The sequence below is a fragment of the Somniosus microcephalus genome, chromosome 8 (assembly GCF_052327205.1).
Source record: "Somniosus microcephalus isolate GS21.2 chromosome 8, FLI_Smic_1.0, whole genome shotgun sequence".
In the NCBI taxonomy this organism is placed as follows: Eukaryota; Metazoa; Chordata; class Chondrichthyes; order Squaliformes; family Somniosidae; genus Somniosus; species Somniosus microcephalus.
The window spans coordinates 267,988,337-268,012,088 of record NC_140994.1 but is presented as its reverse complement, the minus strand read 5'-3'; the positions used below and the strand labels follow the sequence as shown (position 1 = coordinate 268,012,088).

Below are 23,752 nucleotides of genomic sequence, written 5' to 3'. Positions count from 1 at the left end.
CGGAGGGGCAGTACTGAGGGAGCGCTGCACTGTCGGAGGGGCAGTACTGAGTGGGTGCTGCTCTGTTGGAGGTGCTGTTTTACTGATGTGATGTTAAACCGAGGCCCCGTCTGCTCTCTCAGGTGGATGTAAAAGATCCCATGGCACTATTTTGAAGAAGAGCAGGGGGAGTTCTCCCCGGTGTCCTGGGGCCAATATTTATCCCTCAACCAACATCACTATAACAGATTATCTGGTCATCATCACATTGCTGTTTATGGGAGTTTGCTGTGCCCAAATTGGCTGCCGTGTTTCCTACATTACAACAGTGACCACACTTCAAAAGTACTTCATTGGCTGTAAAGCACTTTGGGGCGTCCTGAGGTGGTGAAAGGCGCTGGAGAAATGCGAGACTTTCTTTTACTGCTGATGTCCTCCTGCCTCCAGTCCTGTGACCTCCTTCACAAACCTGCCTGTTGAATGAACGCATTAAAGCACAGAGTCAGGCAGACCGGCTTCGAACTGCAATCTTCTCTTTATTGGTAAAATGGCCGACTGCCGCTTTCCCGGGTAATTCCCATAATGCAATGCACATTACATTACCGTATTGACTGGTGTCAAACTCGCAATCAATACACGACATCCCCCTTTTCCTTGGAAACAAACTTGCAGTTTACAAACAGTTGCTTACAATAACACTGCATAACTTGTTTGGTTTATAAACTTTTTACAAACTTGTGTCTTACCACACAACTAAATAATTCCCAGGTTTAAACATTTAACATCACCCATGCAGTTCTCGCACAGTTTATGTTGTGACATAATCAGACAGTCTTTGGGGTTTTCCTTTAACCCTTTGAGGTCTGGCTGTATTGGGTATGTCTGACATGTTGGTGCCTGTGTCACAGTGGTATGTGTGTCAGGGTCTACTATACTGTCCTCAGTCCCTTGTGTTTCCTCCTGCTCATGGAGTGTCTCCTTTGGTCCATTGGTTCTGTATTTCTTCACAAACGTAGTGTTTCTCGAGTAGCGTGCTCCTTCTGGAGATTCTACTACTACTTGACTCCGTTTTACTCAAAACTTTGTGTGGTGTGGCATTAAAAGGAGTGGTGAACTTGTCCACTTTGTCCTGCTGTACCAGCACCGTGTCGCCAACTTCCACCTCTGAGTATTGTGTTCTCCACTGTTCATCTGCGTACAGTTTGGACTTGCCTTTTTGTTCTGCGTCCCGGTCACGTACTTCCATGTCTGCGCGCGACTCTGTGATGTCTGGCAGCTTTCCTTTCATTTTCCGTTTAAAGAGCAGCTCTGCCGGGCCCTTTCCTGTCGTGGCATGGTCAATGCTCCTGTACACAGTCACATATTTTCTAAGTTCACGTTTCCAATCTAGTCCTTCTAACTGAGCAATTCTGATTCTTTTCATCAGCGATGCATTCTGGCGCTCGACTTCTCCGTTAGCCTGAGCCCATTTTGCTGTCGTTTTCAGGTGTTTGATCCCGTTGTTTTCACAGTATTCTTTGAATAATTCAGATCGGAATTGGGGACCATTATCAGATTTGCAGGTGATTGGCAAACCATGATGGCTGAAGATTGACTCTAAACTATCAATAACCTTCTCGGTTGTTGTGGAGATCATGATGTCGTATTCATAGTAGCGACTATAATAATCAACTACCACAAGAATGGAGTGGTTGGATGGCAAGGGTCCCAGTAAGTCTATAGCTACATCCTGCCAGGGGCCCTCCGGTAATGGTGTTGGTCTCAACGGTTCAGGTGGGTCGGGTCTGGCTACTATCTGACAGCCGTGGCACGCTTTACAGTGTTTGTCAGCTGCCTTGTCCATGCTGTAATGATATCAGCAAATAAAGATGGTTCGATTATGATGCCTTAATAGCATGTTTGCAGGTATTGATTACTTATGCCTGAGCAGCAGAGGTCATGTGACCGAGACAAGCAAGGCAGTCTAGTTTAGTTTCAGTTTCGTTCTAGATGCATCACTAGCATAATGTCTCCTGTAAATGCTGTATAAAGAGTTGAACAGACTTTGGATTAAAAGACATTCTCTTTCATAAATGTCTCATCATTGAACCCAGCAAATAGAGATGGTATTTGCCTGTTCGATTATGATGCCTTAATAGCATGTTTGCAGGTATTGATTACTTATGCCTGACCAGCAGAGGTCATGTGACCGAGACAAGCAAGGCAGTTCAGTTTAGTTTCAGTTTCGTTCTAGATGCATCACTAGCATAATGTCTCCTGTAAATGCTGTATAAAGAGTTGAACAGACTTTGGATTAAAAGACATTCTCTTTCATAAATGTCTCATCATTGAACCCACAAAGAAATCAATACACATGCCAGGCCACCAAACCTTGGTTCTGAGATGTTGCTTTGTTCCAACTATTCCCAAGTGTCCTTCATGTGCTAACACCAGGGCTCGTGCATGTAACACTGTGGGTAGCACGATGCGTGTTCCCCAAAGAACTAGGTACCCCACTACAGAATCACAGAATCTACAGTGCAGATAGAGGCCATTTCGGCCCATCGAGCCTGCACCGACACATATCCCACCCTATCCCTGTAACCCCACGTATTTAACCCCCTAACACTAAGGGTCAATTTATCATAGCCAAATCAACCTAACCTGCACATCTTTGGACTGTGGGAGGAAACCGGAGCACCCGGAGAAAACCCACGCAAACACAGGGAGAATGTGCAAACTCCACACAGACAGTCGCCCGAGGCCAGATTTGAACCCGGGTCCCTGGCGCTGTGAGGCAACAGTGCTAACCACTATGCCACTGTGCCCCCCAGCTCGTTTGCAATTGTTACATAAGCTTTACAGTTCTAAAAATGTCCGTTTGTGATTGCCTTCCGTACCTCAATCAGCTCTGGGTCGGTAGCAGAGGCTTCCTCCACCTCTCTAGTAGTGAGTGCTTTTGGTGTCGCACTCACAGCTACAAATCTCACATATTCATCTGAGCCATGAGAATGTCTCTCCTGTTTTGCTGTCTCCCCCAGCAATCGTGACAGTGGGTCTGCAATGTTTTGCTTGCCTGGAATGTGTATCACCTTAAAATCGTACGGTTGTAATCTAAGTACCCATCTCTCTATACGGGCACAGGGTTTAGAGTGTGGGCCGTATATCACTTGTAATGGCTTATGGTCAGTTACCAAGTTAAATTTTCGGCCATACACATGGATGCAGCCTCTCACAAGCCCATACAAGAGCTAAGGCCTCTCTCTCTGTTTGAGAGTATTTCCTCTCACAGTCTGTTAAACTACGACTTACAAAGCATATCGGCACCTCTTGTCCCTGTTGGTCCTGAACTAGTACTGCACCTAAACCTACAGGACTGGCATCTGCTATCACCTTGGTTGGTGCGTCCTTATCAAAATATGCTAAAGTGCCGGCTCTGGCCAACTCTTCCTTGAGTGCACTGAATGACTGTCTCTGTTGTGATCCAACTTTAAATGGTGTGTCTTTTCTCGTCAGGCGTCGCAGTGGCTCTGATAGCGTTGCAAACTGCGGGATGAATCTGCTACTGTACCCAAGGAGTCCCAAGAAACTCCTCACCTCTGTAGCATTCTCTGGTTCCCGAGCTTCTGCCACCGCTCGCACTCTCTCTGCTGTTGGTCCGATGCCCTTTTCAGACAACAGGATTCCCATGAAAATCAATTGGTCCATGTTGAATTGGCACTTCTCTGAGTTTAGTGTCAGTCCACTTTCCATTAGTCTGGTCATGACAGTGTGCAGGCGTCTGTCGTGCGTTTCCTGGTCGTGTGCATGCACGATAATGTCGTCTGAGATGTTTTCAACACCCTCTATTCCAGCTAAGGCATTAGCTATCTCGTGCTGATATTGCTCACTAGCTGAAGATACACCGAATATCAGCCTCTTGTACCTGTATACTCCGTTATGTACTGCAAACGTTGTGATTTCTCGTGACTCAGGGGTCAGTTCTAGCTGGTGATAACCCCACTTCAGGTCTAGCTTACTAAACACCGTCGAGCCGTTCATACCTTGGAGTATCTCATCAACGGTGGGGATTGGATATCGTTCCCTCACTATTGCCTGGTTTGCTCGTCTCATGTCTAGGCATAACCTTACATCCTTATCCACTTTTGGTACAATAACCACAGGATTTACCCATGGGGTGGGACCAGTTACAGGTGCGATAATGTCCATGTCCCTCAATTGTTTTATTTTGGCCTCTACTGCCCCCCTTAAGTTGAATGGTATACGCCTGAGTGGCTGGGCCACAGGCTTCACTTGTGGGTCGACATACAAACTGATCTGTTTTGTGTTCAGCCTTCCTACTCCCTGGAACACCTTTGGATACCGCTGTTCTAGTAGCTGTCTTACATCTACCACAGCTGAGACATCTGCGCCTATTTTTAAAACTCCCAGTTTCATGGCTGTCTCCCTTCCTAGCAACAGCTCTCCATGGCCTTTAACCACAATGAACTCCGCCTGCTCAGTTCTCTTACCTATTGTAATCCCACATGTGGATACACCTTTAACTGACAGTGGTCGGCTAGAAGCATAAGAGAATAACTTTCTCTCTGTCTTAGGGACATGTGACTGACACTTAATGTGTTCTGACTTTAATCCTTCCCATGTATTCTCATCTATCACATTATTAGTTGCACCCGAATCAATTAACATTCTCAGGTTTACTCCCCCCACACAAAAGGTAAGTCTCTCTGTCACGTTATTTCCAGTAACAGCAAATGCAAAGTAATTTTGTTCCTCTACATTGTTCACACTGTTTCTTTGTATCCTTTGTGCAGCATACTTTGGAGAAATGATCCTTTCCCTTGCACTTATGACACGTTTGTCCGCGTGCTGGGCATTTTGGATCTCTGCCCATGTGGTCTGTGTGTCCACATCTGTAACATTTCCTTTCGTTCCTATCGCCATTTCCCTTTGGTTTCTCTGTCGAGCTTTTCGCATAATACCCTCTTTTCTGTTTAACACGACGAACAGTATCTGTCTCCGCCTTCTCTGTACATGACATGGCTGACATCTGCTCCTCGACGTTTCCACATAGTGAGGCCAATTGTAACGTGCGGGCGAGCGTTAGATCATGCCCTTCCTCTAGCAATTTCCTCCGCACATAGTCTGACGTGCACCTACTCAGGATAGCGTCTCTTATTTGATTATCCGCATCCCCCCAAAAGCACAGTCTTTAGCAGCCTGCCGCAAGCGAGTAGCAAATTGTTGCACAGTCTCACCTGTCTTCTGGGACAACTTATGAAAAGTCTGTCTAGCAAATGCTGCGTTGACCTGGGGCACGAAGTAGTGATTCAAAGCACTAACCGCCGCCGTGTAGTCTGCTGGCTCTCCTGTGTCTGGTAGAGTCGAAAAGATATCCTGGACATCTGGTCCTGCTAGGTGTAGAAGTAGAGCTCTTCTCCACTGCTTCATGGCAGCTGTAGAGGTATCGTCGATAATGAGTCCTTTGCCGTCGGCATAAAGCTCAAAAGACGTTAACCACCTCGTCCATCTTGGACCCAACGTGGCTGGCTCGGCGAAGCATGCAAAATTTTGAATGCCGGTCTTCTCCATCCTAGCTAACTAAAACTTGGGCAACCAACTATTTAAAATAATTCCGTTCGTTATCCTCGTCGCCAATGTTGTATGAATGCATTGAATCAGGCAGACAGGCTTCTAACTGCAATCTTCTCTTTATTGTGTAAAATGGCTGACTGCAGCTTTCCTGGGTAATTCCCATAATGCAATGCACATTACATTACCGTATTAACTGGTGTCAAACTCGCAATCAATACACGACACTGCCCACCATCTACAAGGCACAAGTAAGGAGTGTGATGGAATACTCTCCACTTGCCTGGATGAGTGCAGCTCCAACAACACTCAAGAAGCTCGACACCATCCAGGACAAAGCAGCCCGCTTGATTGGCACCCCATCCACCACCTTAAACATTCACTCCCTCCACCACCGGCGCACCGTGGCTGCAGTGTGTACCATCTACAAGATGCACTGCAGCAACTCGCCAAGGCTTCTTCAGCAGCACCTCCCAAACCCGCGACCTCTTCCACCTAGAAGGACAAGGACAGCAGGCACATGGGAACACCACCACCTCCAAGTTCCCCTCCAAGTCACACACCATCCTGACTTGGAAATATATCGCCGATCCTTCATCGTCGCTGGGTCAAAATCCTGGAACTCGCTCCCTAACAGCACTGTGGGAGTACCTTCACCACTGCATGGTATCAGAAGGAACATGAGTAAAACCTTCCTCTAACTTCACCAACCCTCCTGGACTGCCTTGGAGGCTCCAGGAATCAAAGATTCATCTCCTGGACACGGCTGCGAGTGAGCTGGGAGAAAATTAATTGGAGCGTTAAACAAAATTGTGTTTCTATTTTCATTTTTAGTTATAAAAATATTGATGATAGGGCGAGAAAAGTCTGTTGGAGTGGGCGGGGTGATTGGTCATGTTATGAAAACTCCAGGAATATGCCCGACCTGGGTTGGCTACACTGACTGGAGGTGATGGCTGGTTTACTGATGTTAAAGCCTGAAAGGTTGACAAGTGGTAAATAACTGAACTTATAGGGGAAAAAATTCAGTATCGCCCCGTTTGGGGCGCGATTATCGGCCGGGCGCCAAGTTTAGCGCCTGACGCTAATTATCACCTCCGACTGCAAACTTGGCTTTTATCGCCCCTGGAGGTGATTGGAGCGCTAAATCAGGCGCTTCACACCTGTCTTAAGGCGCAAAGGCCGAGGAGCGAGGCGCTACCTCAGAGCGCTGGCGAAGCTCACGTGATGTCAGTCAGCAATGGAACACAGACACACTGGCGCCGGCCAGTTCTTAAAGGGGAGGGTCGATCTTGCTCTCCATCCACACCCTGCTCATTGCAGCCTTGAATCTGGGCCTGGAGAGACCCGTACATCAAATCTGCTGGAAAGAACAATGGAGAGGCCCAGGGAAAGAGCTCCGAGTGCAGCCCCCACAGTCTCTTCTAAATCGATACAAGGAAGGGCAAATCAAAATGAACCTGCAAAGTGCTGCTCAGTACCCAAAACTCCTTCACACAGCGTTGAATCTCTCCAGAAGTCTCTCTCTCTCTCTCTCTCAGAATGCGTGGTGCAAAAATGTCGCCGACAAAAAACGGCAGGAAGCGGTCGCCTTTAAATAGCGCTCCCCCAGTCCCTTCCTGACTACAAAACGCTCCCCTCAACCTGTCATTGCTAGCGGCCGGCGGTAAGGCAGGGGGCGCCACTCAATATCCGGTCCGGGGCGCTACCGGGGCGTTGCACACTCGACTGATGTCACAATCTCCCGGCGCAGGAGATCGTGGCGGTAGTGTTTAGCGCCGCCGCAAAATGTCTGGTTAATTTCGCGAGCAGCGCAAACATCGCCGCGCCCGGGCGCTAGTTGCTTTGCGCCCCATTAGCGCCCTCTTAAGGCGCTAATGGGAGGTGCAAACAACTGAATTTTTCCCCCCATAGAGTCCAAAAGGCCCAAATCCACAGCCGGACTTTAACCCTTCGATGCTGAAAGTTTTTTTAATGGACCTTTGGGGAGCTTGGAATGTGACCTCCACAGATAGTGATGCCTTTCTACAATACGTCGACCTGATGGATTTGTTTAGAACAGAAGGATTCGTAGGAACAGGAAAAGGCCATTCGGCCCACCCAGCCTACCCCTTTTTGAGTGACCTCAATCTCACCCAGTTACCCATCTTCTCAAGTAAGCAACAGTAAACACATGAGGAGAATATGCTGCCTGGTGTGTGTTGGGCAACGCAGATCATAAGGTCCACCCTGGCCCCTGCGGAGTGAGCGGATCCCAGCCAAGGCAGCTTGTGTCAGCATTTAACTCGTCTACTGGACTCGGGAGAAGATCAGCTGGGGGATATTCTCTGCTTGTTATTCAGTGAGTCTCACTGGAAGTGTGTGCCTGTGTGTATTTACATGCCTGCTTGTGTTTGTGTGTGTGTGAGTGTGCGTGTGTTTCAGTGAGTGTGTGTGTGTGAGTGTGAGTGTGAATGAGTGTGTGTGTGTGTATGTGAGTGTGCGTGTGTTTCAGTGAGTGTGTGTGTGTGAGTGTGAGTGTGAGTGAGTGTGTTTCAGTGAGTGAGTGTGTGTGAGTGTGAGTGAGTGTGTGTGTGTGTGTATGTGAGTGTGTGTGTGTTTCAGTGAGTGAGTGTGTATGTGAGTGTGTGTGAGTGTGTTTCAGTGAGTGAGTGTGGGAGTGTGTGTTTCAGTGTGTGAGTGTGGGAGTGTGTGTTTCAGTGTGAGAGTGTGGGAGTGTGTGTTTCAGTGTGAGAGTGTGGGAGTGTGTGTTTCAGTGTGAGAGTGTGGGAGTGTGTGTTTCAGTGTGAGAGTGTGGGAGTGTGTGTTTCAGTGTGAGAGTGTGGGAGTGTGTGTTTCAGTGTGGGAGTGTGTGAGTGTGAGTGTTTCTGTGAGAGTGTGAGCGTGTGTGAGTGTGAAAGTGTGTGAGTGTGAGAGTGTGTGTTTCAGTGTGTGAGTGTGAAAGTGTGTGAGTGTGCGTGTGTTTCAGTGAGTGTGTGTGTGTGAGTGTGAGTGTGAATGAGTGTGTGTGTGTGTATGTGAGTGTGCGTGTGTTTCAGTGAGTGTGTGTGTGTGAGTGTGAGTGTGAGTGAGTGTGTTTCAGTGAGTGAGTGTGTGTGAGTGTGAGTGAGTGTGTGTGTGTGTGTATGTGAGTGTGTGTGTGTTTCAGTGAGTGAGTGTGTATGTGAGTGTGTGTGAGTGTGTTTCAGTGAGTGAGTGTGGGAGTGTGTGTTTCAGTGTGTGAGTGTGGGAGTGTGTGTTTCAGTGTGAGAGTGTGGGAGTGTGTGTTTCAGTGTGAGAGTGTGGGAGTGTGTGTTTCAGTGTGAGAGTGTGGGAGTGTGTGTTTCAGTGTGAGAGTGTGGGAGTGTGTGTTTCAGTGTGAGAGTGTGGGAGTGTGTGTTTCAGTGTGGGAGTGTGTGAGTGTGAGTGTTTCTGTGAGAGTGTGAGCGTGTGTGAGTGTGAAAGTGTGTGAGTGTGAGAGTGTGTGTTTCAGTGTGTGAGTGTGAAAGTGTGTGAGTGTGCGTGTGTTTCAGTGAGTGTGTGTGTGTGAGTGTGAGTGTGAATGAGTGTGTGTGTGTGTATGTGAGTGTGCGTGTGTTTCAGTGAGTGTGTGTGTGTGAGTGTGAGTGTGAGTGAGTGTGTTTCAGTGAGTGAGTGTGTGTGAGTGTGAGTGAGTGTGTGTGTGTGTGTATGTGAGTGTGTGTGTGTTTCAGTGAGTGAGTGTGTATGTGAGTGTGTGTGAGTGTGTTTCAGTGAGTGAGTGTGGGAGTGTGTGTTTCAGTGTGTGAGTGTGGGAGTGTGTGTTTCAGTGTGAGAGTGTGGGAGTGTGTGTTTCAGTGTGAGAGTGTGGGAGTGTGTGTTTCAGTGTGAGAGTGTGGGAGTGTGTGTTTCAGTGTGAGAGTGTGGGAGTGTGTGTTTCAGTGTGAGAGTGTGGGAGTGTGTGTTTCAGTGTGGGAGTGTGTGAGTGTGAGTGTTTCTGTGAGAGTGTGAGCGTGTGTGAGTGTGAAAGTGTGTGAGTGTGAGAGTGTGTGTTTCAGTGTGTGAGTGTGAAAGTGTGTGAGTGTGAGAGTATGTGTTTCAGTGTGTGAGTGTGAGGGTGTTTCTGTGAGAGTGTGAGAGTGTGGGAGAGTGAGGAGGTGCAGAATCAGACTTGCCCGTGAGGTGCTCCATAGTTGCCGAGCCTGTCCTCACTCATGTTTCAAACGGAAGAGTGGCCCCAGTATTGAGGTATTGGTGGTGGGGGGTCTGTGGTACTCTTCCTGTTCCCCCCCCCCTCACCCCCGCACCCCCAGAAGGAGTCGCTGCCTTCAGGGGACAAGGGCTGGCAAATTGGTTGATAAATAACTAAACCCGAACATGTGTCCTGAACAGAAACCCCAGGAGCCAGCGGGTTGTGTCTGGGCAGCAGGAGGGGGGTGGGGAAGTTACAGCCACGGTCCGATGTTGAAAACATTGACTCTTCCCTCACTGCACTCTGTTATTCAGACACTGACATTGTCTCGGTGTGGTGAGGGGGCTTCCCGCTCTGCTCCTCAGACTCCTCGCACAATCCAGTTTCCGCTCAGCTTGCCTGAAGAATGCCAAGAAAGTTGCTCCCAGAGCCCCGGGCAGCCCATCCGCCCGAGCGCCTCCTTCCAACCTGCTCCCAGATCAAAGCCCTGCCGAGAACAGACTCCAACTATCTGCAAGGGGCGAGGGCAACATTCCCAGGAACGCGTCAACCTCACCAGGGGAGAAAAAAAAACCGGGATATCGGAATTCAGTCGGATTCTTATGGGCCGGTAGAATGTTGCAAGCTATCAGGCCGTGCCGAGTGTTTGTGATTCCTTGACTTGCATCAGTCCTTTAGGATGTTGGGAGGAAATTAAACTCCATTGTGGCTCTTGCAGAGCTTTGAAGGTTCGTTTTGTAATCTTGGCCCAAGGGTAGTTTTAATCATCAAAGCTTCACTGGAGGCCACGTTCCCCTTCTGTATCTTGGCGCAGCGGATCGACACCAACGCACGCTGAAATAAAGGAAAGAGTTGGGAGGGTCTTGGTGGTCTTTGGGGAATATTGATGAGGGAGGGAGGAGAGCTGTTTGTACTTAACCCCCCATCACCACCGCCCCCACCCGCCCCCCCTCCCTCCCTGCAGAAGTTGAGTAAGTGAAAGGCTTTAGAGAATTCAAAGACAACTTTACGAGACCCGGTTCTTCAAAATCTGAAGAAAAAGATCAGGGGAGTTCTCCCGGTGTCCCGTCAATATTCCTCCCTAAACCAACACCACCAAGAATTCGATTAACTGGCCCTTTATCTCATCTGCTGTTTGTGGGGCTTTGCCTACCTTATAACTGCTGGAATGGGCGGGCACGTGGCAGAAGAAATTTAAAGCAGTGAAGTGTGAAGTGATGCAATTTGGTAGAAAGAATGAAACATAGAAACATAGAAGATAGGAGCAGGAGTAGGCTATTCGACCCCTCGAGCCTGCTCCGCCATTCAATGAGATCATGGCTGACCATCCAAATTCAGTACCCTGTCGCTGCCTTCTCCCCATATCCCTTGATCCCTTTAGCCTTAAGAAATATATCCAACTCTTTTTTGAATATATTTAATGAACTGGCCTCCACTGCCCTCTGTGGTAGAGAATTCCACAGGTTCACCACTCTCTGGGTGAAGAAATTCCTCCTCATCTCTGTCCTAAATGGCTTACCCCTTATCCTTAGACTGTGACCCCTGGTTCTGGACTCCCCGGCCATCATAAACATCCTTCAAAGAGCCGGCACAGACACAGGAGAGGCAATATAAACTAAAGGGTACAATGTTAAAGGGGGGGTGTGAACAGAGCGACAGGGTGGGGGGTATGTACACAAATCTTAGACAGGACAAGTTGAGGAGGCTGTTTAGGAAAAGCATATGAGATCCTGAGTTTTATTAATAGAGGAATAGAGTACAAAAGCGAGGACGTTATGCTAAACCCTTTATAAAACACTGGTTAGGCCTCAGCTGGAGTATTGTGTCCAATTCTGGGCACCGCACTTTGGGAAGGATGTCGAGGCCTTGGAGAGGGTGCGGAGGGGATTTACCAGAATGGTCCCAGGGATGAGGGACTTCAGTTTTGTGGATAGACTGGAGAAGCTGGGCTTGTTCTCCTTGGAGCAGAGAAGATTAAGTGGAGATTTAATAGAGTTGTTCAAAATTATAGAAGGTTTTGATGAGGAGTTTCGATTGAATAAATAAGGAGAAACTGTTTCCAGTGGCAGGAGGGTCGGTAACCAGAGGACACAGATTGAAGGTGATTGGCAAAAGAACCAGAGGGGAGATGAGGACATTTTTTTTACGCAGCGAGTTGTTGTGATCTGGAACGCGCTGCCTGAAAGGGCGGTGGAAGCAGATTCAACAGTAACTTTCAAAAGGGAATTGGATAAATACTTGAAGAGGAAAAAATTTGGAGGGCTCTGGGGAAAGAGCAGGGGGAAGTGGGACTAATTGGAGAGCTCTTTCAAAGAGCTGGCACAGGCACGATGGGCCGAATGGCCTCGTTCTGTGCTGTGTCATTCTATGATTCTTGCCCCGGTCACTATCCAGTGACTGCTGCTGAAAAGTGCGAGTGTGAGGACGGGATCAGGCTCAGCTGCGATGCCTCAACAGTCAAATAGCTGCCAGTGCTCCAACACCAGAGGGCAGCTGGTATCTGGAACTGAACCCCAGCAAGATTCAGTGCATTGAGGTGAGGAGAACAATGGGGGTAGGAGTGAAGACAGCGAATTACATTAAAACAAGATCAACAACAACCCTGTATTTATATAGCACCATTAACATAATAATATGTCCCTAGGCGCTTCACAGGAGCGTAAATCAGGAAAAATTTGACACCGAGCCACATAAGGAGATATTAGGACAGGTGACCAAAAGCTTGGTCAAAGCGGGAGGTTTTAAGCAGAGCCTTAAAGGAGGAGAGAGAGGCGGAGAGGTTTAGGGAGGGAATTCCAGAGCTCAGGGCCCAGGCGGCTGAAGGCACGGCCGCCAATGGCGGAGCGATTAAACTCGGGGGGTGCGCAAGAGGCCAGAATTAGAGGAGCGCAGAGATCTCAGAGGGTTGTGGGGCTGGAGGAGGTCACAGAGACAGGGAGGGGGCGAGGAGGCCATGGAGGGAATTTGAAAAGCAGGACATTTAAATGCACATTTATTTATAAACTCATCTGGTGATGTTAAACTGCGTACGTTTCCTGAAAGAGCAGGCCGAAGCCTCAACCTTGGGCTGAAGTACAGCCCAGGAGAGGTGTGGAGTGCCAGTGACACGTACAGAGGGGTCGGGCAGCACGACGATGGATTAGGGAAGGTGAAGTTGAAAGGGTTTTTTTTTGTCCAACCGCTGAACCTTGGCGTGCGACAGACACTCGAATAATAGAATCGAAACAGCCCGGGCAGGACTGGACTCGGGGACAGGAATCTCCGGCCGTGTGTTTGCACACAGACAGCGAAGCCGTGTCCTTGTGGGGGTCCCGGGGGAGCGCGGACGGGATGTCTTCCTTCCCCACTTTGTTTACAGAGCTGCACTTTCGAGCCGCAGCTTGGATCTTGTACAAAAAGAAGAAAGAGGAAACAAAGTGATATTTTTCTGCTGGGAGAGGGAATTGAAAGTCGACTCCAAGAATGGTCTTATTGTCCGCTTCCTAAAGTCATTGAAAAAGCAGATTCTTTTCAAACGGTGTTTGGTGCAGTTTTGGCCCCAACAGCAGACTGTCCTCGTGTCCAACAACACGCGAGAGAAACACTCATCCTCTGAGCGATTTTGCTGCATTCTTGTTGTTTTTTTAAGTTCACTCTCGGGATGTGGGCGTCGCTGGCAAGGCCGGCATTTATTGCCCATCCCCAGTTGCCCTGAGAAGGTGGGGGTGGGCCGCCTTCTTGAACCGCTGGGAGCGGGTTTGATACAAACTGAGTGTACAGAGCATACAGTTTTGGTGTCCATACTTAAGAAAAGACATATTTGCTCTCGAGTCAGTACAAAGAAGGTTCACTCGGTTAATCCCGGGGATGAGGGGATGGACATATGAGGAGAGGTTGAGTAGATTGGGACTCTACTCATTGGAGTTCAGAAGAATGAGAGGCGATCTTATTGAAACATATAAGATTGTGAAGGGGTTGGATCGTTTGGATGCAGGGAGGATGTTCCCGATGATGGGTGAAACTAGAACTAGGGGGCATAGTCTTAGAATAAGGGGCTGCTCTTTCAAAACTGAGATGAGGAGGAACTACTTCACTCAGAGGGTGGTAGGTCCATGGAATATGCTGCCCCAAAAAGCTGTAGAAGCTACATCATTACATAAATTTAAAACAGAAATAGACAGTTTCCTAGAAGTAAAGGGAATTAAAGGTTACGGGGAGCGGGCAGGAATTTGGACATGAGTCTAGGTTCGGATCGGTCATGGCCCTGTGGGTAGCAGAGCGGGCCCAGGGGCCGTGTAGCCTGATCCTGCTCCTATTTCGTGTGTCTAATTCTGTTAGATTCAGGAGATGGTTCTGTGATAGTAGATTGGCGGTTAGGATCAGATCAGCCATGATCTTATTGAATGGCGGAGCAGGCTCGAGGGGCCGATTGGCCTACTCCTGCTCCTATTTCTTATGTTCTTATGTCTCGCTTGGCCACTTCACAGGGCAGTTAAGAGTCACACACGTTGGTTGTGGGACTAGAGTCACATATAGGCCCAGACCGGGTAAGGACGGCAGGTTTCCTTCCCGAAAGGGACATCAGTGAACCGGTTGGATTTTTACAACAGTCCAACAGCCTCGCGGTCACTTTTACTGAGACCAGCTTTTTATTTACAGATTTTTAAAACTGAATTCAGATTCTCAAACTGCCACGTTGGGATTTGAACTTACGATCTCCGGATTATTAGCCCAGATAATGTGAGAGATTTGGGTTCATCCAGGCCTCTGGATCAGTCGTCCAGTAACAGAACCACGACACTACCCAACCTGCGATTTGTTCCCTTGCCTCGATACCTACCAACATCCTGGCGGTTTATTTCCACCAATCGCTGAAGGCGGTAGGACAAGGTGAAGAGGCTGTTAAACAAAGCACACGGGGTTCTTGGCTTCATTAATAGAGACATCGGGGGAAAAATTCAGTATCGCCCCGTTTGGGGCGCCATTATCGGCCGTGCGTAAAGTTTAGCGCCTGGCGCTAATTATCGCCTCCGACAGCAAACTTGGCTTTTATCGCCCCCGGGAGGTGATTGGAGCGTTAAATCAGGCGCCTCACAGGTTTAGGGAGGAAATTCCAGACCTTAGGAGCTAGACGGCTGAAGGCGCGGCCGCCAATGGCGAAGTGATGGACATCGGGAATGGACAAGAGGCCTGAGTTGGAGGAGCGCAGAGTTCCGGAGATGATGGCTAGGTAGACCAGGCAAGTCCTACCTCTGGTGGGGCTGTGCTTGCGTTGTTCCTGGTGCTTGGACCCAGGGCTGTGACCGGCGAGCTCACCGGTAGCAACAGGCAGCAGAGCGGACAAGAAACGGAGAGGAAGAATTGTTCCATCTCCAACTTGTTCCAGTTCTGACGAAGGGTCATCGACCTGAAACGTTAACTCTGTTTCTCTCTCCACAGATGCTGCCTGACCTGCTGAGTGTTTCCAGCATTCTCTGTTTTTATATCAGATTCCCAGCATCCGCAGTATTTTGCTATTATATTAGTGTTTGGTTCACTGCCACTTCCCTTCTAGGATTGCCCACCTTGAAGAAGTTCTGCTTTTCTCTCCGACGGGTTTTCCATTTGTCTCTTTTCACAGATCTTCCCTTTTGTTCTGTCCTCCCCCTCCCCCCCTCTCCCCGCCCCTTACATTTGCTTAAAAACCTGTCACATCTCCAACTTTTTCCAGTTCTGACGAAGGGTCATCGACCTGAACCGTTGACTCTGTTTCTCTCTCCACAGATGCTGCCTGGCCTGCTGAGTGTTTCCAGCATTTTCTGTTGTTATAGAGGGAGATTGGTGATTGCGCGGGTTTATCACGCAAGTTGAGGGCGCGACACTCTCGCTGCGTCGGCAGAGTTTGCAGCGAGGGACCTGAACCTGCCACCTGTAGGTTTTATTATTGTGTAAAATGTCATTGTTACTTCGTTATTTTCAGACTTCCAGAACCCGTTTCTCAACCCTTCGCCCAACGGTACCCAAGCACTGCAAGTATTGATCGTAAACGTCCCGGCCATCACCGTGCCTTGCCTGGTGTCCATTCCGTACCTCAACGTCACTCTGCGGGAGGTGAGTCCCTTCGTCCTCGTGTGTTTTACTGTCACAGGTATTGACATGAATTAGTCATTCATGTAATAAATAATAATAAATTATTCGTTCATGAGCCTTATGGCCTGGGGGTAGAAGCTGTTTTGGTACCAGCAGGTTTCGAAACAGCTTCTACCCCAGGCCATAAGACTTATGAACAAATAATTTATTATTATTTATTACTGTTGTCTTATTTATTATTACTGTATTTCTATTAGTATTTTTATCATTGCTATGCCATATTTATTCCAATGTTGGGAGGACTCATAAAAATCAACATTTCATTGTGCAGTACATATGTCTGCTGCATATATAACAAATAAAATTGAATTGAATTGAATTGAAAGAAAGGCTTCGGAAATAATACTGAGCGGCCTGCAGGTGGCACTGTCCAGGGAGAGTATAAATACTCGGGCACGGGCCCAGCTTGTGCAGGACATTCTTAACAGGAACTAGTGAAGGACACAACTAGACCTCCATGTTGTAAAACAGTTGATTAAAGCTTTGTTTAACGCTTAGACCAAGTGCCTACTAGTTTTCTTACATCAGGTATTTTTCCAATTTTCTTCCAACAACAACTCGCATTTCTGTACATAAGAACATAAGAAATAGGAGCAGGACTAGGCCCTTCGGCCCCTCGAGCCTGCTCCGCCATTCAATGAGATCACGGCTGATCTTCTGCCTCAGGAGAAATTTCTTCACTCAGAGGGTGGTGAATCTTTGGAATTCTCTACCCCAGAGGGCTGTGGAGGCTCAGTCATTGAGTATGTTCAAGGCTGAGATCGATAGATTTTTGGACTCTAGGGGAATCGAGGGATATGGGGATCGGGTGGGAAAGTGGAGTTGAGGTAGAAGATCAGCCGTGATCTCATTGAATGGTGGAGCAGGCTCGAGGGGCCGTATGGCCGACTCCTGCTCCTAATTCTTATGTAGAAAAACATATAGGGGGAGAAATTCAGTCGCGCCCCCTTTGGGGCGCTAACTTCGGCGGGTAGCGCCCCGGAAAAATTAGCACCCCCGCGGCTGAAATTGAGTGCTAGCCCCCCAAGAGGGAAGCTAACGGGAAGCGCAAAGCAACCGAATTTTTCCCCCGTAGAAACCAAAAATAAAATCGAGAGCAGTCCGCACGGATTTCCGAGGGGAAAGTCATGCTTGACCAACCTTATGGAATTCTTTGAAGAAGAAACAAAGAGTTGACAAGGTTAATGTAGGTGATATAATGGCCCAGAAATTCGGGTCCCCACGGGTGAGTACGCGCTGGGTACTCACCCGTAGGCCCAACGAAAGTGCCGGTTTCATGCATGCACCGCGCATGCGCGGGAAGCCGGAACTTCCGTTCCCTTAAAGGAAGAGGTTCAGAGGTCGAACGCGTGCGCCGGAGAGGCAGCGCGTACACCGGAGAGGCAGCGCGTACGCCTGGAACGTCCGTTTTTTTGCAGGTTTTTCCGGGAAGGTAAGTCTCCAGGAGTTACACTTTTAAAAAGCAGGCACAAGGCCTGCTTTTAACAAGGTAAGTGGTGAATTAATTAAAATTAAAACATCTTTTCCACAGGTTTATTATTTTTAAACACTTTAAAGAAAGGTAAGTTTATTTTTAGCCCCGTTAGAAAATGTAATTAATTTTTTCAAAAATGTAAATTATTGTAACAGTTATTTTATATAATTTATAGTTATTTTAAAAATTTGATTTAAAAAAATTTTTATTTGAGGTTTAGGGGCTTAAAGTATTTATAGGTTTGACAGCTCTTCCTGTCAGTTTTATGAATGGAGCATTCCCCGCTACCATTGGCTCTCCATGGCCCACGTGATCCCAGGGGACGCTTCGAACTAACTGCGCCCCTGGGATACGCAAGCACTGCGCGCCGGCAGCTGGACCAGGTCCCGGATCGGAATCCCACGCGGGCCCACAGCTCAACGGCCGGCGCGCTAGGTAAGTGCAGGTCGGGGGCTTGCACCCGCGGGAAGCCTCCGACCCGAATTTCTGGGCCAATATATTTGAATTTTCAAAAGGCCTTCGACAAGGTGCCGCATAGTAGACTCATGACTAAGGTCAGAGCAGGTGGAGTCAGGGGCCGAGTAGCAGAATGGATAGCAAGCGGGCTACAAAACAGAGAGTAGGGATTAAGGGTAGGTACTCAGACTGTCAAAAGGTGGGAGGTGGCGTGCCACAGGGATAGGGGACCACCATTGTTCACAACTTTCATTAATGATTTGGACTAGGGAATCGGAAGTACAATTTCGAAATTTGCGGATGATGCCAAATTGGAGGAATAGTTAATACAGAAGAGAACTGCGACAAAATACAGGAAGACATTAATAAACTTGCAGAATGGGCATGTAACTAGCAAATGAATTTCAATATAGGTAAGTGTGAGGTGGTGCATTTTGGTAGGAAGAATAAGGAGGTCACACACACTTTGGATAATAAGGCCTAGAAATTGGGTATAGCCCCGTTTGGGGCGCTAGTTCTGGCGAAGCGCAAAGCCTAGCGCCAGTTGCGATTTAGCGCCACCTGGCGCGATATTGGGTTGCAGCGCCCCTAAAGGTGATTGCGGCGCTAAATCAGGCGCTGCACGCTACTCTTAAGGCGCTAACCCGGCGGCGCAACCCAATTTCGCGGCGGCGGGGCGCAGCGAGGGTGCTGTCAATAATCACTTTCCCTGAGACACAGTGGCGCCGGCCAGCTCTTAAAGGGGCAGGTCAATTGGCATCACCAGACACACTCACTGCCTTGTAGGCCTTCAAAGCGGTGGGAGCCTACCTGTGGCGCACCAGCCTAGCAAGACATGGAAAGGGTGAGGCAGAGGGCGGAACGCCTCACTGATGGGGCATTGGATGCTTTGGTTGGCGCAGTGGAATCAAGGCCAAGGAAGATGGTCGGAATGTGATTTATGTTTTGGACAGTCTCCCGGGTGTGAGAGGCAGTTATGTGTCAGTGTATTAGTTTTGCTTTCTGTTGCCATAGCTTTCTCATGTTTGAAGGAACCACATTTTGTGTAATGAAACACTTTCTTCATTTACAATGGCCATGCCTGCTATTTACATGCATCTTGCCCTTCACAGGCTTGGGGGTATCAGACCGGTTTCATTCCTGTTCTTGGAATGGCAGCAAGCATTCCGTGAGAGGGGCCTAGAAGTTACTTCTGATCAGCCTCTGACGCGCAGCCTGAGAAGAGCCGCTCGCGTAGAAGTTCAGGCCAGCAGTCATCTTCTCAGCCGCCGACAGAGATGTCCTGCACCTTATCTGAGGCTGCAGCTCTGGCTGAAGCAGCTGGCACAGCTCAGTCACCACCTCCTTTCTAAATCGCAGCCTTCTGACACACTGCTCCTCCGGCATGTTCATGTAGGAAAACTGCTGTCGGAAAACCCTGCCAGCGTAAGGTCTGCTGTGGCGACGTCTGTTGGCCCTCCTCCGTCTGGCCATGCCCGCCCCCCTCTCCCAGCATCTCAGTGCCCTTTCCAGATGATTCAGCAGCAGGACGTTCCCCTCCAATGCAGCCCCCATAATAAGTGCCCACAGGAAGGTCCCCCGTTGTCAATGCTCACCAACAGCAAGGTGATGGTCAGAAGGCTGAAGATCGTCTGCCTGCGCTGGCTCAGTGGTCAAATGGCTCTCAGTGTGCAGCTCAGCAACTCTTTGTAGCTCTCGAGGAAGTTGTGATCCAAAAATGGCTGCTGCTTTTAAACCACACCAGTCCCCTTTAAATAACGCTCCTCCAGCCCAAGAGCGACTTGGTAAGGTCCAGGTAAGCTGTCACTATTCGTGCCAGGCGCTACGGAGGGGGGCGCCACTGAATTTCCAGTCCGGGGCGCCCAAAAGGCGTTGCACACTCAAATGACATCATAATCAGCCTGCGCCCATGAGCGGGCGCTAAGATTTAGTGCCGGCGCTAAATGCATGCTCAATATGGGGCGAGGCGCTAAGCGCCTTGCGCCCGCCCGGAAATTGGCTAACGCCCCACTTCTCGGCCTCTTTAGGCATTAATCGGTGGCGCAACCAACCGAATTTCTCCCCCTAAGAGTCCAAATGGGTCGAGGAGTAGAGGGATCTAGGGCTAAAGATACACAAATCACTAAAAGGAGCGACCCAGGTTAATAAGGTTATGGAGAAAAAAGCAAACCAAGCACTGGGGTTCATTTCTAGAGGGATAGAATTATAAAGCAGAGACGTTATTTTAAACTTGTATATACTTTGGTTAGACCACGCTTCAAGTTCTGGTCTCCATATTATAAAAAGGATAGAGAGGCACTGGAGAAGGTGCAAAAAAGAAGGATGATACCAGAACTGGGAGGATATACTCATCAGGAAAGGATGAGCAGGCTGGGGCTCTTTTCTCTAGAAAGGAGAAGGCTGAGGGGTGACCTGATTGAGGTCTTTAGGATTATGAAGGGGTTTGATAGGGTGGGCAGAGTGAAAATATTTCCACTTGTGGGGAGTCCAAAACTAGAGGCCTTTATTAAATCTCCTCTCAACCTTCTCTGCTCTAAGGAGAACAACCCCAGCTTCTCCAGTCTCTCCACATATCTGAAGTCCCTCATCCCTGGAACCATTCTAGTAAATCTCCTCTGCACCCTCTCCAAGGTCTTCACATCCTTCCTAAAGTGTGGTGTTCAGAATCGGACACAATTCTCCAGCTGGGGCCTAACGGGTTATTTATGAAGATTCAGCATAACTTCCTTGTTTTTGTACTCTTTGGGCAGGAATTTAACTCAGGAGTCGGGAAGGAGGCAGGACTACAACTTTCGGGGTTGTAGTCCCGCCTCCATCGAGATGCGGCCAATCCACGCGATTTTAACTTGATTGACCTTGTTGAGCCCGCCCAGCGGGCTCAGCAGGCCAATTAAGGGCCACCCAGCAACAGGTGATGTCATAAATTGGATATTTCATCTGTCAAGAGCTTTTGACAGATGAAATATCAGCGTTTGACAGCTGTTTGAAGCGGTCAAACACTGACAGTCTTACTTCTAACCTGAGTCCTTCTACACAGACTCAGTTAGAAATCTCTCCTGCACAGAAAGCTGAAGGCTGTCACTTTTGACAGTTTGCAGCCATTCTGCTTTCTGTGCCGGTGAGATGAGGGACTCCCGAGACCTAAAGGAAGGAAGGCTGTAAAGGTAAGAAAAGGTATGTAAAACTTATTTCATCACTTTAGACACACCAAACACACTTACCTTTGCACTCATGCACACATCACTCACCTGAACACCGACATCTCGACCCCTCCAAGTCCTTCAACCCGACGGCCCGCCTCCTCTAACTTGGCGTGGTTTGGAGCTGTCGGGAATCCCACACTTCAACCTTAAAAATAGGGATTAGGCTAAAAACTGCCTGTTAACTACCTGTAACAGGCAGTTAATTGGCACTAATCCCCTTCCCGCCTCGGGTAGGCGGGTCCCAGTGCGGGGCGGGTACCCGCCTCCTTTGAAACTGGCATGGAGGCGGGTTTGGGTGCGGGAAGGGGTCGGGACCCCTGATTTCGGGATTTTAACCCCCCCCAACGCCTCCAATCCCGCCTCCATGGCCCAATGAGAATCCTGCCCTGTGCCTCTATTAATGAAGCCCAGGATCCCGTATGCTTTTTAACAGCCTTCTCAACCTGCCCTGCCACCTTCAACAATTTGTGTACATACACCCCCAGCTCTCTCGGTTCCTGAACCCCCTTTAAAATTGCACCATTTAGTTTATTTTGCCGCTCCTCATTTTTCCTACCAAAATGTATCACTTCACCCTTCTCTGTGTTAAATTTCATCAGCCATGTGTCCGCCCATTTCACCAGTCTGTCTGTGTCCTCCTGAAGTCTGTTACTGTCCTCCTCACTGTTTGTTACATTTCCTAATGTCGTATCATATCATCTTTGAATTCATGCCCAGTACCCCAAGTCTAGGTCATTAATACGTATCAAAGATCAGTGGTTCTGAGAAACACCACTATATACTTCCCTCCAGTCTGAAAAACAACCGTTCACCACTACTTAGAAACATAGAAACATAGAAGATAGGAGCAGGAGTAGGCCATTCGGCCCCTCGAGCCTGCTCCGCCATTTAATGAGATCATGGCTGATCATCCAAATTCAGTACCCTGTCCCTGCCTTCTCCCCATATCCCTTGATCCCTTTAGCCTTAAGAAATATATCCAACTCCTTCTTGAATATATTTAATGAATTGGCCTCAACTGACTTCTGTGGTAGAGAATTCCACAGGTTCACCACTCTCTGGGTGAAGAAATTCCTCCTCATTTCTGTCCTAAATGGCTTACCCCTTATCCTTAGACTGTGACCCCTGGTTCTGGACTTCCCCGCCTACGGGAACATCCTTCCTGGTCAATGGTGGCCCCTAGGATGTTGATGTTGGGGGATTCAGTGATGGTAATGCTGTTGAATGTCAAGAGGCGGTGGTTAGACTCTTGTTGGAGATAGTCATTGCCTGGCACTTGTGTGGCACGAATGTTACTTGTTACTAACAGCCCAAGCCTGAATGATCTATCCTATCATGGACTCTACCCACCCATTGAATCTCCTCCTACAGCCCATGTACACTCTCCCCTATCATGGACTCTACCCACCCATTGAATCTCCTCCCACAGCCCATGTACACTCTCCCCTATCATGGACTCTACCCACCCATTTAATCTCCTCCCACAGCCCATGTACACTCTCCCCTATCATGGAATCTCCCCCGCCATTTAATCTCCTCCCACAGCCCATGTACACTCTCCCCTATCATGGACTCTACCCACCCATTTAATCTCCTCCCACAGCCCATGTACACTCTCCCCTATCATGGAATCTCCCCACCCATTTAATCTCCTCCCACAGCCCATGTACACTCTCCCCTATCATGGACTCTACCCACCCATTTAATCTCCTCCCACAGTCCATGTACACTCTCCCCTATCATGGACTCTACCCACCCATTTAATCTCCTCCCACAGCCCATGTACACTCTCCCCTATCATGGACTCTACCCACCCATTTAATCTCCTCCCACAGCCCATGTACACTCTCCCCTATCATGGACTCTACCCACCCATTTAAACTCCTCCCACAGCCCATGAACAATCTAAACAGAAGTCCAGAATACTCATCGATCCCCATATCTCCACTATTTAACACTGGCCTGCTCCTCCCTCCCACCCCAGTTGCATTGCGTTCCATTGGGGCTTTGATTATCTCAGTCTGTCCTCTCCCTGTCGGCTCTGATCCCTGTTCCAGCCACATATCTCTCCAGCACCAATTTTAAAGGAGTTAAGCGACTCAGCATCAACTGCAGTCTTTTCCAAATATTGTACCCTGTGGGGGGGGCGGTGGGATTATTACAACTTATTGTTGGACAAAACCTTTGGGTAGTACCCTCCCTTTAACAGCCTGGTCTCTCTACTAATAGATCGGAGCAAGCTGTCCCAGTTCCTGCTTCGATCCATCTAATCAATTTTCCTTTGGTCGTAACCCGATAGGGTTCCACAAGGTCAATCATTTACCCAGATGGACACAGCGTGCGGTGGAATAATAAAGAGGGCATGGTCGTCCCCCGATACAGGCTGGAAAACTTGCTGTTCATAACTTGTGAAACGGTCATTGGTGACAGGACCTACTCTACTGCGCCCTACATTATCCAGGTTACAGGTAAGACTCCTGTTTCTTGTCTATTTCTGCCCAGGTTTAAAATTCTGCGACCGAATGCGCAGAGCCAGTATTCCCTCACATTCTTTCCTCCACCCTCGCCCACTTGGGAACCTGGTTATACTTTTTAATAGAGGGCTTTCGCTGGCGCTGTGAATGCTCGGTACATCCATCCTCCATCGCACTGAGAAAGCGAGAGAAAAAAACACTCACAAATCACATAGGACAGGCAAGGAGGGCAAAGATAAGAAGACAGGAATCAAAGAGAGCAGAGAAGAGCAGAGTTGAAGACACGAATGCCTCTGTGCCTTTTTAACCATGATCATCTTTTCGATGCAATCTAACA

General features: G+C 48.6%; 1 protein-coding gene across 2 annotated transcripts in view; it reads left to right on the top strand.

The window, feature by feature from the left end:
* flt4 (fms related receptor tyrosine kinase 4) overlaps positions 1–23,752 on the top strand; it is a 361,767-nt gene that overhangs the window by 187,109 nt on the left and 150,906 nt on the right. Inside the window, exons 1-3 of one of the 2 annotated variants that reach the window (XM_085996054.1) lie at positions 12,512–12,848; positions 15,639–15,769; positions 23,241–23,409. In XM_085996054.1, coding sequence (XP_085852180.1) covers positions 23,304–23,409 — 106 coding nt within the window. In that variant the 5' untranslated portion in view covers positions 12,512–12,848; positions 15,639–15,769; positions 23,241–23,303. Of the gene's footprint in view, positions 1–12,511; positions 12,849–15,638; positions 15,770–23,240; positions 23,410–23,752 lie in introns of those variants that run through there. The other variant, XM_085996053.1, reaches the window with a different exon arrangement.